General features: G+C 38.1%; 1 protein-coding gene across 1 annotated transcript in view; it reads left to right on the top strand.

The window, feature by feature from the left end:
- Positions 1-20,442, top strand: part of LOC128738390 (semaphorin-2A) — a 195,322-nt gene that overhangs the window by 162,939 nt on the left and 11,941 nt on the right. Inside the window, exons 9-10 of the mRNA XM_053833474.1 lie at positions 9,543-9,899; positions 10,367-10,595. Coding sequence (XP_053689449.1) covers positions 9,543-9,899; positions 10,367-10,595 — 586 coding nt within the window. The remainder of the gene's footprint in view (positions 1-9,542; positions 9,900-10,366; positions 10,596-20,442) is intronic.

Below are 20,442 nucleotides of genomic sequence, written 5' to 3'. Positions count from 1 at the left end.
TTTAATTCTACTATGTGTATTTTATTTACGGCAGAACCGTATTTCGCCTACGATTTGCAGGCTTCCTCAGTGTCTGTTTTCGAACTGTACTAAACTGTGTAAATCAATCAATGTTTCCATTGCAGGTCAGTTTTTTATATATTTTGAATGTTTTTGACAAAATATCCATCGAGTTAACACAAAATACCATGCGTCTCCATATCGTTGTTTCTTCAGAAAATGATATCAAAAATAAAACAAAAATTCAATTTGATTCAATTTAATCACAACATATCAAACGCTATGTATACAAACTACTGCTTTCTAGAAAAAATATCGGTCTCTTTTAGTCCTCAAACCATCAAAACACGAAAAAGTAGATATAGACCAACTTCGTGTGTTTGTCACCTCTAATAGGCTCTAATGAGGTCATGCATCTAATTAAGTTTTTCATAACAGTAGTTTTTTACAATTCATGTAGTGGACGATAGACAGAAGTAGTGAAACAAAGATGTTTATAGGATTCAACAAAATAGGACCAGCCGTGAAGGAGGAAGAGCGCATAATTCGATAGGGGAGAGTCATTGAAGCAACGCTTCGGAAATTGTGTACCGTTTCTTTTTATCAAGACACATTCCGGAAATAACTTATGTATTTACCTTCAAATCAACAAAATATTCATTAGTGACAAACTGCATTGCTCACGGATGTCATCAAAGGTATCCAAATCGACTTCTTTATGCATAGTTTGCAATCTAATTATCAAACTAAGAATTCAGTACCTCAACCGCACTATCCGATTCTTTCGAAGGCCATTAGATACATTCCAACTGCTCTAGCCATCGCTGAGAAATACAACTGAGTTTACAGTAGGTTGGATCAAAAGGACACAAAACCAAATCGTTTGGCAATTTTTTTTTTGCGGCTACAAGTAGAAATTCTCGCAACCTTCGGTTGCATGACATCGTAAATGCATATGCTGTCCTTACTCGCTGTCGCTCGTTCGACTGAAAACTAAAGGATATCTTGTGGTTTTGGTACATTCGGTTCATTTATTATTAACAAAGTTTACTGACCTTTATCAGCGAAAATTGAAAAGTAATGCAGTGCTTAATTCAGAAAGATTATAGATTGCACTCAGCTCTACAAATGCTTCATACATGAATTTTACAGATTTTACCTATAAAGACTGTTCCAAAAACTACAGACACACTCAAGGCAATGCCTTGGGTATAAATCTGGAGCGTCGATTTCTAAATTGGTGCGATGGGGGAATGAAGTTTCATCGCAGCCACAAATAGTTTGCCAGATAGCCTTTTAACCAAAATTTTCGACCTGAATGGATGTTTCAGATTGGTCCAGTACTCGTCCTTCTCGCACCGTATAATGCTGTGGCACACTGGCAAGGATTCGTAATCGAATTTCACGCATGTTTTGTTGTCAATTAGTATGCTACTTTGTATTCCCAGCAAGCATCGTACCGTGCAGCTTTCGCATTCGTTTTGGCTTTATCTTCGTCCTATGCTTATTTGGCCACATTTTGCACTGAAACCTTCTTCTTATGCTTGAACACCTTCATTGTACGATTATCCATACTTTTTTCTACCCGTTTCGGTTTATCCTCAGCGAGCTTCCTGATCGCTTTTCGCTCACTCTCACTCTTCCCAACTTCACTAACTTTGATCGGGCTGATAATCGGGGTTCTGTGCACCATATTGTATACAATTTTTTGACATTGTTCTGCTGAAAGTTCACTTACTCAAAAAAACACTGCTGGAAAAGCATACACTCAAAAAAATCGACACGTCGCATCCACATGAAAAATCATGTAAACTTCTGTACAGCAACTTACGTGAACTTCATGTACTAGTTAATGGGAAAATTGATCAAATTTACCGACATCGTACGTAAACTGGTTAGTATGAGAGCGAGTTTTCAACAATTCATGTGAATGTTACATGAAAAGTGTGATGGATGAGAATTACCTATGTTTTTACGTAAACTTGACGTGCTGATTTTTTTGAGTGTACCGCTGCATACAGATGCTGAGAGGTGAAGATAAACAACAGGACGCGAAAAATAGTGTAGATATAAAAATTGCAGAATTGCTTACTTTTTACTATTCAGCAATTGAAAAGTGATCTTGTTTACCATGCATATTGATTTGCAGATTTTTTTGTTTAATTCTAGCGCAAAAATAATTAAAATCTATCAAGAAATTGGTGTTTATTATCAATGTTAATCGATGTTTATTGGTCTTTTTATACCCCCGCATAGATTTGTTAGTGTAACACCCTACCTTCCCATAACACGCTAAAGATGAAGTAAATTTCAGTTAGGGTCTTTGACACTAATCAAGAAAAAACGTCAGCCGAGCGGCACTATGTCTGGTGAATATGGCGGTGAAGGTAAAACTTCCTAACCTCTATTCTCCACGAAATTCTTTAAAGGTAACACAGCACGTGGACCAGCGTTATCACGATTACGAGGAAACTGGAAGGAAATTGAGCATTCTGATTGTCTTTAAATACTATCCTTTGACAAAATCCCTCCATTACGGGAGCATCTACCCTATATATGAAAAGCAAGAAAAAATTTGGTTTTCACGTTTAAACTTGAAGTAAAAACAAATATATTTTTTGCTAGATTAAAAAAATCTCTTTGTTTTTTGCCCCCCTTCAGTGCCCCAACACCGGAAGGAGAAAAACTTTATAAAATATTTGTAATGGTCTTAAGTGCAAAACTCCCAATATTTGAAGACCTCGTGTCAGTAGTGGTCCCGTTTGAGCGAGAATTACTCACTATTAAGGTGACAGTGAATTCACCTGTTATGATGATACAAACTTTACAAAAGAAATTCCTCCAAGAAGTTGAAGAACTTACTAAAATAAGAAACTTTGCTGAATACAGTAACTTTCTATGTCTTACTGGTTGTGAAATGTAATACTTACTTACTTATTTAGCCGGGGTGGCTCTTGCCGTATCAAGAATTCCTCTCCATTGTACTCGGTCCTGGGCTACTCGACGCCAATTCGTTGCGCGTCTCGACACACGCAAGTCGGCTTCAACCTGCTCGAGCCATCTAGCTCGTTGAGCCCCTCTATTCCTGGTGCCGGTGGGGTTCTTAAAGAGAACGGATTTCACTACACAATCGTCCGGCATCCTTGCGACGTGGCCGGCCCACCGTAGTCTCCCAACTTTCGCCAGGTGTACGATGGGAATCTCTCCAAGCAGTGCCTGTAGCTCGTGATTCATACTCACCACCACTCTCCGCTTTCCGTCTGTACTCCGCCAAAAATAGTCCGCAACACCTTTCGTTCGAAAACGGCAAGTGCACGTATGTCCTCCGTAAGTAAAGTTACTGTCTCAAGTCCGTAGAGGACTACCGGTCTGATTAGCGTTTTGTACATCGTTAGCTTTGTGCGGCGGCGTATGCTCCTTGATCGAATCGTCTTGCGAAGGGAAAAGTAGGCTCGATTTCCAGCTTGAATGCGTCGTTGGATCTCCTTACTCGTATTATTGTCGGCGCTGACCAGAGATCCCAAATATACGAACTCATCAACCACTTCCAGTTCATCGCCGTCAATAGTCACTGTCCGTGGGAGGCAAACGTTACTATCTCGGGAGCCTCTTCCTACCATATATTTGGTTTTCGACGCATTAATTTGTAACCCTATCCTCCTAGCCTCCGTTTTTAGTCTGGCGTAGATTGCCTCCGCCGTCCCACGGTTTCTAGTAATGATGTCGAGGTCGTCTGCAAAGACTAGGAGTTGGCTACTCTTACTGAAGATCGTTCCCCTCGTTTCAATGCCCGCTCGCCGGATTACACCTTCAATAGCGATATTGAATAACATACAGGACAGTCCATCCCCTTGCCGTAACCCTCTGCGCAATTCGAAAGGGCTTGAGAGTGTCCCCGAAACGCGCTCGTAGCACATCACTCGTTCCAGAGTAGCTTTGATCAGCCGAGTCAGTTTGTCCGGAAAACCGTACTCGTGCATTATCTGCCATAGCTGTTCGCGTTCAACGGTATCGTATGCTGCTCTGAAATCCACGAAAATATGATGCGTGGGCACGTTGCGAAATATAATGATATGTTTAAAAAGGGCACTTAAAAATCAGTTATACTCAATAACATTGCACACGATTTTTTCTTATTGCTTTCATTGCTTTCTACAATTGCTTTCTACAATTTTCCTTACTCCAAATATTTGGCTCCGTATTTGAGCCATATCAATAAACTAGATTTAAAAAAAAAAGTTCTACAGTTATTCAGTATTCTAAAATACACATTTTCTGTGAAGACTGTTTTTAACGAAGTTGCATATTTAATGAGTTATAAAACATTTGATCAAAAAGTAATACACTTCTCAATTAATTTTTACCAAGGATGCTCTGGGCTCTTGATACTCTTGACGGTTTTTTTTGTGGAAAAAATATAGTATTTTCCTATGAAAGTTGTTGGTTTGCAAGAATTTGACCGAAAGTGGAAAAAAAAAACTTTTTGAATTGCGCAAAAAAAATTCTTAAATATTTCATAACTCATTAAATATGCATCCTATGCGTTGAGAGAAAATGTGTATTTCAGCATACTGAACAACTTTGTAGAACACTTGAAAGTAATAAAAAAATCTTGAGCAAAGTTATTGAGCGTAATTGATTTTTAAGTGCTCTTTTTTAAGACATTATTATATTTCGCAACCGGTAAGACATAGATAGTAACTATATTCAGCAAAGTTTGCTTATTTTAATATGTTCTGCTACTCTTTAAAGGTATTTAAAAAAATATTTTTTTTATATCAACCTAAAAATTGAATTGACGATCACCCTAATAGTGCAGAAAAATGCGCAATAATTTATTAATAAACTTCTCCGAAGGCAGTACCCTTGAAAAATTACGCATTTTTACCCAATTGCTAATGTCCGCTCTTTTGCGAAACTGGACCACTGCGAGAGATTGACGTGGCCTTTTGTTGACGCGGTATATGTTGACTTCTCGAAAGCCTTCGACCGCAGAGACTCGCTGTAGCAAAGTCAAAACGGTACTGTCACCCCTGATTGGTTGACAAAATGGACTCTTATATACTTGTGTAACCGAAACGAGTCAGTGTGAATTGGAGGCCCTGTTTATTATCTGCGCTGGCGTTCCACAGAGCAGCCAACTGTGACCGCTGCTCTTTATATTGTCTACTAAGTTTGCACTAGATTGGAGACGGATATGTCCGGCAGACGAATGATGCTAGACATAACTGAAGTTTTTGGAGCGTCTTAGTATAATACGAAACCTAAAATTGAAAAAGAAGCTCGTGTAGACTAGATCAATTCCAAATTGCCTCATTTTCCGACGGAGAGGGCATGTAATGTTTCCGTCGTATTCTACCGCCACTCTCTTAAGTTCTGGTGTTATTGGTGTAAGTGTTGTGAGTGATTTTTTGTATGCGTATCTTCTTTTTTTTTGTAAATAATGTTCTGGATTGTCGTTTCTTTATAACCATTTAGTTTTGCAATTTCAAGAATGTGTGTTAGTTCTTTTAGTTTCCCTAGCTCACTTAACGGTAATGTTTCCATCCTATGTATCATGTAATGGAAAGCTGCCATTTTGTGTTGGTGGGAGTGGTTAGATGAGCTAGGTATAACTCGTTTGGAGTTTGTTGATTTCCTGTAAATTTCAATTTCTGTTTCTGTGCTTTCAATTTGTCTTATTACTACGATATCCAAGAAAGGAAGTTTTCCGTCTTTTTCTATTTCGTATGTGAAGTGTATATTTCTGTGTATACCATTCATGGTTGTTAGAATGGTTTCCAGTTCTCCTTTTTTGTTCATGCTAAAAACGTCGTCGACGTAGCACCACCATCTTGTTGGGAGTACCTGGTTTTGTTCCAGCTTGCTTTCAAGGTTAGCCATGAATAGTTCGCACAGGAACGGTGATAATGGATTGCCCATCGGTGTACCTTTCAGTTGTTTGTAATAATTGTCTCTGAATGTAAAATAGTTCTCCTCCATACACAAACGTGTCAGCTTCAAGTATCCTCCCACCTTTTTTCTCCATGCGTTGTCCTCATGCTGTTTCAACAGCCAGTCTTCCAAGAGGCTTATCGATTCTTTCACGGGGACGCTTGGGAATAAGGCCGTAACATCGAAAGAGACCATTATGTCGTCTTCTGCTAGTTCTCCCGATGTTTTTAGGTACTCGACGAATTCTCGTGTGCTGCTGACAGAACGGGTCGGAAATTTTTTAGGCATTCTTTGAAACTCGGTTACCAACCACTTGGCAATCTTTTCCGTGGGTGATCCGTTTGCCGTGATTATTTCCCGCATTTCCGTTCCTGATTTGTGCATTTTGGGTTGTCCTTTTATTCTGGATAATGTAGGGTTTGATGTCCGTAATTTTCCGATACCGTCTCCTAGCGCTGGTTGGCATTCTTTAATTGTACGCATAACTATTTCGGGTAATGGGTCCGTTCTTTGTTGTCTATATGGGCCGTTGTTGATTTTGTCCAACATCTGTTGATCGTAGTTCTCCTTGTTCATTATAATCACTTTGTTACCTTTGTCTGCCTTCACGTAGTATACTGGTTTTTCTTTCAGTTCCTTGACGATGCGGACTTCAGGGTTCCTCTTCTTTGAATGACGATTCTGCTTGATGACCTCGGATTACATCGATGGAATTTCGGAGATCGACCAAGTTGCACAGTTCTTGGCCTTTTTATGGTAGATCCCCGCTTAACACAGCAATGATGAGCTGTGGTTGGTAGAAAATGAGGAAAATACTGTTGGAATTGAAAGCATAGCCGCAGTATTAGTGTATTCGTGAGGCTACAATTGGAATTGGGCCGTACCTGGAACGGACTTTGTCCACAATTTGCGGTACAAAAAGCTCTCCTCTATCCACAGGCGGTTACTGATATACTACAGACCCCTGATCACTTTTGGAGTTCATCACAGAAGGAGTGACATATCTTCCACTGGACACTTCGCGCTTTAGTCTGGTGTACTGTTCAGTCACCGCCACAGATGTTCTGCCAGTAAAATCCATGTCATCGACAGAGCAGACGAATTGACTAGATTTGTTGAACTTTGTGCCTCGCGTGTTGATATCCACTCGGTTCGTAACACCTTGTAGCGCTTTGTTTAACAGTAGACATGAGACCCCATCGCCTTGACGAAGCCCGCTGGTGGCTCGAATGAATGTGAGAATTCACCAGCACGACATACCATCCATCATAGATTGAATCAGTTTGATCAGCTTCCTAGGAAAGTCGTTCTTGTCGATGATTTTCCATAGCTTTTTTCGGTCAATAATATCATACGCAGCTTTGAAGTCAATGAATAAATGGTGCGTGGAAGTTTTGTATTCGCAGCCGTTTTGAAGGATCTGTCGCAGTCTGAATATTTGTTCCGTTGTTGATCGTTGTACATGCACTTTGTGCTAATGATCCAGCAACAGCGGAAATCATAGAAAGCCAGAAGAGCCACGTAATCTACCACACTGTTTGTAAGGCCGACCATGGGTTCAGCACCCTGCGTCTGGGAGAGGAAGACTATCAAACTATAGAAGAAAAGATTTCTATTTGAAGGTAGAAAGAGGTGCATGAGACGCATTCCCATCAGTTAGAATAATTCATATCGATAAACAGGCATCAAATACATGGTTGGTGCGAGATGTTCTCTTTTCGGAAACGGAAGGTTTCAGGTACTACAACCCAACTCAGTCCTAAAAACAAGCTGTGTGAAATTGTACTGGAATAGCAAGCTCTCCAAGCAACAATGTAAGTTTTTTTGTACTCTTATGGCATTCTTCATTACTAATTTTGGTCTTAAACGCCATCATAAGAGTGTAATAAAACTTAAAATAATACTTGGGTCATCACGGATGTCCTCATACCTACCAATCGGCCTGACAAAGTGGTCCACAACAGTGGAGTAGTGGACTCAATATTCTTTGCTAAAATCAAGAAATATCATATTTAGCTGAGAGAAACTAAGGTAAATGTAGCACTTTGAGAAAGTATACGTACAGTTTAAGTAGTGATCTATGCTCTGGGCTGAAATAAACGTTGAAAATAAAATTCCTAGGAGAGCCTAACTTCTTTGGCAAAACGGAAAACCCGGGGTAGAAGAAAGATTCCAGCGTTACTGCAGAGAAGTGTAATTCTACAATAATGGTAATGTTAATAATAATAATTTTACTTACCAGTAATTTCGACAATAGCAGCTGCTCTCGTAACTGTAATGATCTGTGCTGTGCTACTATACTACTTGTTTAAGTATAAAATAATGCCCCAGTTTTAAGTTAATCGGACAAGTTCACGGCAGAAACCTACATAGATTTCGAGCTGTTTGCATTTTATGTTTAATAGTAACATAGTTTAATAGTTAACAGACGTACACTCAGTCCACAATCATGAGTCCCACCCAATTGTGGGTCATTTTAGCTTTAGCTGCTAATTTCCGTTTAAATATCACCTAATAATTAATCAAATTATTAGTGCTACTTGTAGGCAATAATTTTGTCAATCCATTAGTATTACCTTCATGCATTAATTGGCAGTTGAAGTTAAAATGACCCATAATTGTGTGTGATAATGATTGTGGACTGTCTGTATATGTTTAATATTAGAAATATTATATGGTATAATAGCATTTGTATCAAATTATTAAAATGGTCAACCATAAAAACACTTTTATAGCAATTTTAATTGAACTTTTTAGAGCCGTTTTAGGACGAACCAATCTACCGGTTAAAAGTCTCATTAAAAAGTGAATGATTAAATAAAATAAACTAGAGTCGTTTGAAACAGATGGAATTGGAACACTGAATTACTATTTAAAACGACACAAAAATAGTTAACGAAACAACATGAATGATTGTAATAAAGTAAATTTTCATTCTCAATCCAGAATAATCGTATGACTCGGTTCGAGTTTTTCTCCTCCCTAAACAGACCGCAATTTTATAACACGCACCATTTGAAATGGGTAGGGAAATTGCTTCATATTTTTTCTAATTAGCAGTGCAGCGTCGTCAAACATGTCAGCGTGGAAGCAGCCGGGAGCATGAAGATGGGAAGGGAAAGTTAACTTGAAACTGCCACTAAACCGTATGCTTTTGATATCCATCATGTGGACAGCTCCAGCAATTGAAGTCTGACGACGACTGAAGTAACGCAGACGACGCTGATGATGATGTTGATGATGATGGTATCGCCCATCAGTGAATGCAGTAACGGCTAGTAATGGCAGACAAACATTCGAATATAAAGCGTGTAAGTAATCAATGCTCCAGGGATAGGATCCTTTGTTGGCAGCTGTACGGAACGCATGGTCGCGACTCGACGCCAGGAGTTAGAAAGTGGAATTATATGCACTGATAGGTTGCGGGTAATTTGCACTTCGTTCGGTGCAATCAGGCGCTCATCAGTGCGATCGTGAATGATTGCATAAAATGTTTGATTGCAACGATGGTGGCTTGTTCCAATGAAAGTTTACTTCCAGCGAGAAATTGTTGAAACAATACACTGCAAATCGCGAATCTAACGAGTGGTATTGTCTTTTCCTTTCAGAACCGAACTTCGTGGGCACGTTCGACATCGGCGAGTACGTGTACTTCTTCTTCCGGGAGACGGCAGTCGAGTACATTAACTGCGGAAAAGCTGTTTACTCGCGAATCGCACGCGTTTGCAAAAAGGACACCGGCGGCAAAAACATCCTGAATCAGAACTGGGCCACCTATCTGAAGGCACGAATCAATTGCAGTATTTCCGGCGAGTTTCCGTTTTACTTCAACGAGATACAGGATGTATACCAGCTGCCGTCGGATAAATCCAAATTCTACGCTACCTTCACGACCAGCACCAACGGTTTGGTGGGATCGGCAGTTTGCAGTTTTGACATCGGGGAGGTTCATGCAGCCTTTGCAGGTGAGCATTTGCTGACATTTCGCTCAACTAGATTTATGATCGCAAATGCCAAGTCGCGAGCGGTTCCGTCAAATTGAAATTTCCCTTACGAAAGCACATTTTGGGCGACTTATCGCATGACGGCAAGTCAGCCGCAAATTAATTTAAATTGCGTGCCAAGCTACTTTCGCCGTCAGGAAAAAGAATGAAATATTTCAACCGCCAGTTCCGTGGCACTTTTTCACACTTTATCGCTTTTGATTTATGCCCCAGCAAGGGGCAGCACTTGGCAGCACCGAAAGAAATCTCGAAGCTCCCAGGAAAACAAACGGGGCTCCTACACACACACACACACCGCGTACATACCGGCGCACACGCGCGTCCCGAATATTGAGTGCGTAGCTAAATTGTGATTTATTCTCTTTCTTTCCCTCCCGGGCGTCTTTTTGATTACCATCGCCATCGTCGTCGGTATCGTCACCCACCAGGCAAATTCAAGGAGCAAGCCACATCCAACTCGGCCTGGCTTCCGGTGCTGAACTCGAAGATTCCGGATCCACGGCCGGGTACGTGCGTCAACGATACCTCCACCCTGCCGGACTCGGTGCTCAACTTTATCCGCTCGCACCCGCTGATGGACCGGGCCGTCAACCACGAGCACAACAATCCGGTCTTCTACAAGCGGGATCTCGTTTTCACCAAGCTGGTCGTCGACAAGTGAGTATAGACGAAGTGTTAAATGCGTACTATTCTGCCATAACCGGCGAATGATGTTTCGCTTATATTTTATTATCTGATTGTACTGAGATAAAATTAGGAAATTCACGTTTTTTTCGTGACGTAATTATTGGATCGACCCCTGTGTGCAGTGCAGCGCAGCAGCGCTGCGGTTGCTTCTATGATCATCCCCAGACAGTGAGTGAAAATCGGCTGCAAAGTCTGTAATAAGAAACAGAGGGTCGAACCCCCACGGGATTTATTACCGGTTGAAACTTTGTCTCATTATCTTGTACTTTTTTGCCTCAAACCAGAAGTCCTAAGGACTTTTAGGGGTGTTGAAGAAAACGGTAGCCTGAAACATGGTGGGGACGAACACTCTATTAAACACTTTTTTAAAGTGTCGGAATTGAACGAAAATGTGATGACTTTCGATGTTGACATAAAATCACAGAACAAAAATAATTGAAATAAGTCGTTTAAGGTGAAACGGTACTGAATCCAAACATGGTCGAAAAAATGCCGCTCATGGCCGCCATTTTGCCGGTCTTATTTGGATTCAGTACCGTTTCACCTTAATGGACTATACAAGCAGAATAGAAAATTATCATATCTGTATATTACAAGCAAAACATTGGTGAAATGTTCTAGGGTTTTATCGGTGTAGGCGCACTTGCTGGTGGACATAATTCTACTATTTTCGTCGTTCTATTATCGGGGTGCGTAACGTTGCGCATACGGACAATAAGCATAATCACTTTGGGCATACGGACGATAAGCATAACAAACATTAGTCATACTGGACGATAGGCATAACAGACGTTATGCATTCTGCGTTTACCAACCAACCAACCAGTGAAGCCTTGTGCCACGGAAAGTTATAATAATGATGCTTACAGAAACTCAATTAAGAGAATGGCCAAAGTAACTCACTTGCTCACAGGTACTTATCATCATTAAACCAACGACCCTCTTTCTTGACTGTTTCGTTGGAATTTCCATCATCAAAGAGTGTCGTTAGTTTAATGGTGTTGACGGTACTGCTGTGTTATTGAGTTATTACTTTAAGTATCACTATTATAAATTACCCCGGCACTAGGCTTCATTGGTTCGCTGGTGGGTAAACTCAGTGTTCGATATGAAGGAAGATTGTGGAAGAGCCTTGGTATAAACCTATGCTAAAGGTCATTTAACATCGAATGGATTGATTCTAGTAAGATTCGAACCTACGATTAGTCACTTAACAAAGCCGACTCAGTCAACTTGCGACTATAGGATCCAGAATCAACGCATTTATTTAGGTCTTAAAATCTAAAGAAAGAGATAAATAGTTGATGAAGAAAAAATAAGGAAGAAACGTTAAGATGTAAGAACAGCGAATGCGAAACAATAGGAAAAAAACTGTTAAAAAATAAAGAAAAAGTGAGCAAAACATTGCTAATTAAAAAAATTGATTCAATCAAACGCTACGAAAAAAATGAGAGAGAGAGAGGGAGAGAGAAATAGAAATGAATGTAAAAAAGAGTGAAAAAGAAACAGAAAAACCGAGAGCGGAGAAATCGAGAGAAAAAAAGAGGAGACAAAGCAAGAAAGAGATAAGAGAAAAGAAAAATAACGACGTAAACAGACAATGAGAAATGAAGAGAAAGGTAGAAAGTAAGGTAGAGAAGACGGAAAGGCAATAATGATATACAGTGGAGAAAAAGAGCATGATGACGAGAAGAGAGGGTTAGAGAGAGAGAGAGTTAGAGAGAGAGAGTTAGAGAGAGAGAGAGAGAGAGAGAGAGAGAGAGAGAGAGAGAGAGAGAGAGAGAGAGAGAATTAGGGGATGTGGAAAAGGGTCAGCAAAGGAGTGAGAAATAGAAACAAAAAATGGTTAGGAAACAAACCCAAGAGGATTGAGGAAAAACCTACAAAAGGGACTACACACTTAAATAAAAGTACCGAGTTCGAAAAATTACCGTAAATTTTATCAAACTCTGAGCAGCAGAACGTTCAGTAAAAATTTTTTATGATGCCAAACATTACTAATGATCCGTAAACGTCGATTGGACCCATCGAATTTTACCGAACGTACGCCTGCTCAGAGTTCGGTAAACAGAGAGCAACTAAAGGGATGAGGAAAATGTCCAGCAGAAGATCAAAAAGAAGCTAGAAAAGGGATGTAAAAGAATTTAAATTAAATAGGAAAAGAACTGAAACATAAATTTAGACAAAGGAAAAAAGTTAGCAAAGGAATGAAGAAAAGAACCTGTGAAAGATTAAAAAAAACTCAGCAAGGGGTAAATGAAGCGTACCAGAAAAGGAGTAACACACGGAAAAGAGGCAACGAAAAGAAATTAAAAATGAAATTAGGAAAAATGTCACAAGTCGTCAGAGCTTCATGAAAGGGATGAGCTAGCAAAGGAGTCAGAAAAGAAGAGAGGAAAAAAGTCACCAAAGGAATAAAGAAAAAAATAACAAACAGATGATGAAATAAATCAGCAAATGAATGAGGAAAAGAACCAGACAAAAGAGGACAGGAGTCTAAAACAAAACAGAGCCAGAAAGGAAGAGACAAAACAATCAAAAAGAAAAGGAAGCGAAGCAAAGAAAAGGTCAAGAAAAGTGTCAGCAAAAGGAGGAAGATGCACAGTTTGTGTCAAAAAATAACCTAACCCGCCAGTGTCGACGAACTTTGAAGTACGTCATACGCCTCATAAAGGGGGTGGTGGAGTCTACTTTATCCAGTCCGCTGTGGTTCAAAGGTTAACCAACACGTGCGATCCACAGGACCTGGAAGAGAATCCGGGTGGGTTTACATCCGGTTATAATTGGCTAAAATTGGGTAAAAGATGCGTTACTTAACTTCTTAAGCGTTGCTTCAATGACGCTCCATTATCTAATTTTCCGCTCTTTCTCCTTCATATTCGTCCCTTTCTGTTTGGATACTGTCAACACCTTATAAAGTTAATCATATGCTTGAGCTAAAAAGTTAAGACCAAAGACGAGGCTGGTCTATGATGAAAAGCACTAAAAAAGAAGTGACACGGCAGAAAAGTGATGACAGAAACAGAACAGTAATGAGCGAAAGGTTTACTAAAGAGATAATGAAAGGTGCCAGAGAAGAGATTATATAAGTGCCTTTCATTTCTCAGGCTTCTGAATAATTTTATACGGTGTTGACAGTATCCAAACAGAAAGGGACAAGGTATGAAGGGGAAAGTGCGAAAAATTAGATAATAGAGCGTCATTGAAGCAACGCTTAAGAAGTTAAGTAACGCATCTTTTACCCAATTTTAGCCAATTATAACCGGATGTAAACCCACCCGGATGCTCTTCCAGGCCCTGTGGATCGTACGTTTTGTTTAACCTTTGAACCACAGCGGACTGGATAAAGTAAATTTCACCACCATATTTAGACAAGGATTGACGGAAAGCAACATCAAAGAGATGAAGAACCACAAAATATAAGGAAAAGTGTCCGAAGCAGGGTGAGAGAAAGAACCAGAAAAGAGATAAAGAAAAGTACCAGAAAAGGAAAGAGGAATCTAGAGACTGAGCAAAGCAAATATCCGGAACAGGGATGAAGAAAATTCTGCAAAAGAATACCGAAAGACATCAGAAGAGACGTGACGCGACTGAAAAGGGATTATGAAAAGCCCCAGAAAATGAATAAAGAAAGGCGTTAGAAAAGGAATGACAAATAACAAGAAAAGGATAAGAAAAAGAGCCAGCCTAGGGGTGAGAGAAAGAGTGAAAAACGATGCGTCGGTCTGACGATAAGGGAAAAGTATAGAAATGAAGAGGGTAAGGGGTGTCAGCAGAGCTTGAAACCCGAAAGAGTCAGGGAAGCTAGGAAAGGGGTGATGAAAGGCACCAAAAAAGGAATGAAGACAAGAGTCAGAAAGAAATGAGGAAAAGCGTTACAAAAGGGACGAAAATCGTCATACAAGGGAAGAGGAATAGAATTAGAAATTTAGTGAAAAGAAGATGAAAAATGTCAGAAAAGGCACAGCGTGACATAAGATGGAAATGCCGACGATAAAAGCCATCAAATAGATGTATAAAATGAAAGTAAATTCCAAAATCGCGTCTCAAAAAAAACGAGAGATGACAGAAGAAAAAGAGTCAGCAAAGGGGTGAAAAAAGTGACAAAGAGAAAACAAAGGATTAGTAAAAGAATCACAACAGGTTGAGGAAAATAGCTACAAAAGGGATCAGGCAAAGATTCCCTTGTCAATTTGTGAATGAATGAAAAAGAACCAGAGAAAGGAAAAAGCAAAAAAGGAGTGTGGAAAATGTTCAGCAGAGGGATGAAAAAAAATCAGAGAAGGAATGTAAAAAATAAAACCGGAGGAAAAGCGCCCCTAAATAGATGAAGATAGGAGCCAGAAAATCTTCAGAAAAGGAAAGAGGAAAAAAGCAGCAAAAGAATAAACCAAACAACCTGAGAAAGACTGAGGAATAATTAAAAGAGGGACACTGAAACCAGAGGAGGGATGACGTGCAAAAAAAGGGAAAAGGTCAAAGTAAAACCAGAAGCCAGAAAAGAAATGGGAAAAATGTCACAGAAAAAACCGCGTTACTAAATTATGAAAGGCGTTAGAAAAACGATGACGAAAGGCTACAGGTAATAGGCAAGGAAAAGAGTCAGCAAAGGAAAGTCAGAAAAGTGGTAAGGCTACAAAAGAACGAAGAAAAAACAACAAACGGATGATGTAACAACCAGATAAAAGGAAAAGAACCAAAAGCAGGATTAGAAAAAGAGTGAAAACAGAGGTGAGGAAAAAAATCCAGAAAAGGGAAGCGGAAAATAATAAGAAAGAAGTGGAAAAGAAGTGAAAGAAGGGCCATTGAAAGGCATCACAAGAGCAGAAACGTGATGGAAAAGGGATCACGAAAAGTGATAACAGAAATGATGAAAAGTGTCACACAAAACGGAAGATAAATAGCACCAAAGAAAACAGAGAAAGGCATTAGACAAGAAATGGCGAAAAGCAACAGCAAAAGGATGACGAATCAGAATAAAGTAGGAAAAACCTTTGGAAAGGAATGAAAGAAAGAACCATAAAAGGGAAGAGGAAAAAACTGAGTACAGGAAAGATCCAAGAAAACGCTAAGGAAAAGTTTGAAAAGGAATACTGAAAGAGGAGTGACGCAACTGAAAGGTGAAGAAAAAAGCGGTGAAAAAGAAATGTCGAAAAGAGTCTCAAAACCAATGGTGAAAAACATTAAAGAAGGGACGATTAAAGGCGTCCGAAAAGAGATTATGAATGACAGGAAAGAGGTATGAAAAAACGCCAACAGAGGGGTCAGAAAAGAAGCGTGGGAAAGAGCCTCAAAAGAAAAAAGTGTCAGAAAAAAGATTAGGAAAAGTGCCAAAAGTGGGGTGAGGTAAATAGTAAATAGCGGGATAAAGAAAACAGCCAGAAAATAGAAAAGGAAAAAATAAAAAAGGAAAAAATAAAGAGGGAAAAGCATCAAGGATGAGGTTGAGGATAATGTGTGGACTGTGGAAAATACCACGCAACAATATATGCACCAACAAATGGGTGCTTACTGTATGCGCGTAGTTAATGCATAACAGCAACTCCGACACATACATCCACTGATCAAAGCATGCAGAGAAACTCCCTCGTAGAATCGTCCTCTTTTTCTACTGGACCATCAACAAGGTAGGATGTGTGATTGATATACTCGCCACACAATTAAGATCCAAAAAAGGGATAAAGAAGGGCGCCAGAAAAGGATAAAGAAAAGAGCCTGCAAACAGATGACGAAAAGAACTTGAGAAAAAGAGTCGGGAAAAAGATAATTAAAGGCGGTCAGAAAAGGAGTGAAAAAAAGAGCTAGAACATAAATGAGAAAAAGTGTCACAACAGAGCCGAAGAAGAAAGCCAGACGCAGAGATTGAGTGAAAAGAAGGTTCAGAGAAAAGGTGACTAAAATAGTACCAAATGGTTAACGAAAGATGCCAGGAAAGGGTAACAGAGAAAAAATAACGAAAATAGACAAAAAGTGGTGACAAAAAGAGCCAGCATAGCGATATGGAGAAGGGCTACAAAAAGATGAGAAAAATAACCAGAAATCCAGAAAAGAGATAAGATAGTGCTAGAAATGGGATGAGGAAAAGAGTTACAAAACTCAAGAGGAAAAGCACCATAAAAGATAAGATGATCTTCTGATCATCTCAGACATGAATAATAATATCATAAAACTGATGATGAACAAATTTAGAAAAGGGACGAAGCAAATGATCAAAATAGAGTTGAGAAAAAGAGTCAGAAAAGAGATTGGCAACAGCGCCAAAAAAGGATGCGGAAAAGAATAGGATGATTAAACGAGAAGTAAAACGAATAAGGGAACAAGTCACAAAAGGATTGAAGAAAAGAGAAAATCAAAACATAGAATGGGAAATGGAATCAAAAGCTATTTTTGAGCGTCACAAATATTAGTAAAAGAAAATTTTATGAATTATAATAGTAGAATTAAATAGAAAAAATCATACAGAGTGAGGAGCGATGGAGAGAGAAAAATGGGTAGAGTTAAGGAAAAGAAAACGAGAAAAATTAAAAATTGAGAAAAGAGACGGGAAAAGAAGATACACTCAAGTCTTTTTTTACACGGTTTGTTTTTTTCGATTGCTAGGGATCATTTACAAATTACATGACAAATGTCGAGCCTCTCCCAAATGTATTCAGAAATAAATGAATGATCCCTAAGTTGCCCCGTTCTGAACAGAGGGGTGGTACGGCTGTCAAACTACATATATTGTCCATGTCCCACTCATTGGTTTTGGTAGTTTTGGTTCTGGTACCTACTTAAAGATTGATCCATTTTAAAACAACTGAAACTAATTAGAAAGCAGTTAAATACAGCCTTTTAGTTATAATTTAACTACTATTAGCTGTTAACAATTTCACACCCCTGGTTCTGAGTAGTCGATTGTCAGCTCGAGCTCGAGCTACGAGGATTAGCAGTAATGTGGCTATATGTTTTGCCAATGCAGTTTTTAAGTAGCATTTAGGGCGACTTGAACGCTTATTGGCTTGCATTTGAATGGCATTGGTAATGCTTATTAGTTAGCTGGGTAATGCTCTCTCTCATATAATGGATTCAAATTATTTTTGAATGTTTTAGATTTGATTTTACTTAATGTGCCCTATACTAGGTTACTTTCGTAAGACTTGAAGTACGATTTTCTTTAGAATTTGAAAATGGATCTTACATCACAGTCCTCATGCAATCATTAAAGTATTATTTATATGTCTTTTTATAGGCTATTCAACTCAAAATATACAACGTTCAATGAAATCCATTTCAATAAAAGCCCATTAACTGGTTTTGCCTTTCTACTATATAAATATATAGTATAAAGGTATAGAAATCACTTGGAAAACCGGAAATGGAAAAAAGGTCCTGCGGGCCGAATGTCATATACCATTCGACTCAGTTTCGAAAACTGAGCATTTTCTGTGTGTGTGTATGTATGTGTGTGTGTGTGTATGTGTGTGTGTGTGTATGTGACGCTTTTAATCTCACTCACTTTTCTCGGAGATGGCTGGACCGATTTTAATGTTCTTAGTGTCAAATGAAAGGTCTAGGTGTCCCATTGGTCGCTATTGAATTTCATACTGATCGGACTTTTAGTTCAAAAGTTATGTATAAAAATATGAAAAATATGGGACTTCATTATCTCATAGGTCCCTTAACCGATTTGAACAAAATTGATTGCATATGAAAGAGGAGCCTTGCAAACCCTTAACTTCCAAATTTCATGACGATTGGGCTTGTAGTTTGAAAGTTACATAAAGAAATGTGAAAAAATAGTATTTAAAACATATTTTTGTAACATATAAGCATTAATTCAATGAAAAACATCACACATTTTATTATTATTTGAAAATTACTACTGAGATCTATCAAACGAAACCGAGTTATTTAAAATCGGACAGTTCATTCAAAAGTTATTTAAACTTTAACACTTAAGCACCGTATATTAAACCGTTAAAACGTGTGAATTCAAAACAAATGTTGATTGTATTCAATGTGTGTGATGTATGTGTGTATGTATGTATGTATGTATGTATGTATGTATGTATGCATGTATGTATGTATGTATGTATGTATGTATGTATGTATGTATGTATGTATGTATGTATGTATGTATGTATGTATGTATGTATGTATGTATGTATGTATGTATGTATGTATGTATGTATGTATGTATGTATGTATGTATGTATGTATGTATGTATGTATGTATGTATGTATGTATGTATGTATGTATGTATGTATGTATGTATGTATGTATGTATGTATGTATGTATGTATGTATGTATGTATATATGCTTGTATGTATGTATGTATATATGCTTGTATGTACGTATGTATGTATGTATGTATGTATGTATATATGTATGTATATATGTATGTATGTATGTATGTATGTATGTATGTATGTGTGTGTATGTAATCCCAAGCAACAATGTGAGTTTGATTGTACTCTTCTGGTGGTTTTCATGACCAATTTTGGTCTTGAATGTCATCATAAGAGTGTAATAAAACTCAAATTGTTACTTGGGATGACAATTTACAATTTTTAAATTTGCATTGAAATTCAAGAAAATATGTTTCTAACTTTTCTGAATCAATTGTCTGAAATTTTTGAAGCCTCTTAGTGGAATACGAAATTTGAAATTAAAGAAAAGAAAAAACTTTTACCGACTAAATCCCACTATTTAATATTTATTCGCAACAGATACGTATACGCTTTGAAATAAGACGCTGTTGAAGCCTGCACGTCGTAGGCGAACTACGTATCTGTTGCAAATAAATATTAAATAATGGGATTCAATCGAAAAGCTTTTTCTTTTCTTTGATTTCAGATTTCAATTGTCATTTTGTTCACTTGCTGTTACTCACAATTGTACACGAAAAGCAAACAGCGAAGAAAAGCAGTTAATTTAAGCATGAAGGTATAGTGGTGTATAGGATTAAAAATGAGTTGATTTTTCCAAATAAATTTATACAAATTTCAAACAAATTTTGCGCATCAATAGATGCTCTTTTCAATCAATAGATAGAGCTTAGAAATGTTATATGAAAAATAGGAAGTAAACGTTGCACGGTAGTAATTTTGTAAGATTTGTTTTCGTTAATGACATTTTAAAGGACAGATGTCTTATGTCATGTATCATGTTTCAACAAATAAATCAAAAATGACAAACACTGAAAATCATATCGATCATATTTCCCATTCTCAAGCATGTTTAAGGCGCAGCTTTTGCAACCCTCTTGTTTTCCTAACCCTCCAACATTGTAAAAACGATGCGATCAAGCTAATGACTATCTTTTCATGAAAGTACATTCAAAAAAAGCATAAGTTTTGATTTTCATGCAAAAATAATTATCTGAAGGAGCGCCAGCTAAGAAAAAGTTCAATTTCTCTTTTTCATATCTAATGCTCTATTCAGTTATTTTTTCTAATTCAGATATATTGCAAAATTGAAGCCAAGCAAACTAATAGTAAAATTTTGAGATTAATCATTTTGTTGTCGATATTCTTTGTCTTCAAAGGCGAAGTATAATAATAATTTTTCTGAACTCTTGTTTTTCAAAGATGCTAACTTTTGAACACATGGTATTAATTAATTAGCAACAAATCTGTTCTGAACACATATTTCATATTGTCAATTCAAAACAAGTTTCCTATGTGGCTCTGAAGCCCGAAAGTTTAGGCCGACCGATTATAAAACTAAATAAGGTGTTACAAGTATCTACGCACACAAGGAAAGAAAATTTAATTATTCTACGCAATACGTTGTGAATTTTACTGGCAAATAAGGATTTTGAGGAATACGGA

The sequence above is a fragment of the Sabethes cyaneus genome, chromosome 2 (assembly GCF_943734655.1).
Source record: "Sabethes cyaneus chromosome 2, idSabCyanKW18_F2, whole genome shotgun sequence".
In the NCBI taxonomy this organism is placed as follows: Eukaryota; Metazoa; Arthropoda; class Insecta; order Diptera; family Culicidae; genus Sabethes; species Sabethes cyaneus.
The sequence above is the reverse complement of the archived record's forward strand: the minus strand, read 5'-3'. Positions and strand labels throughout refer to the sequence as shown.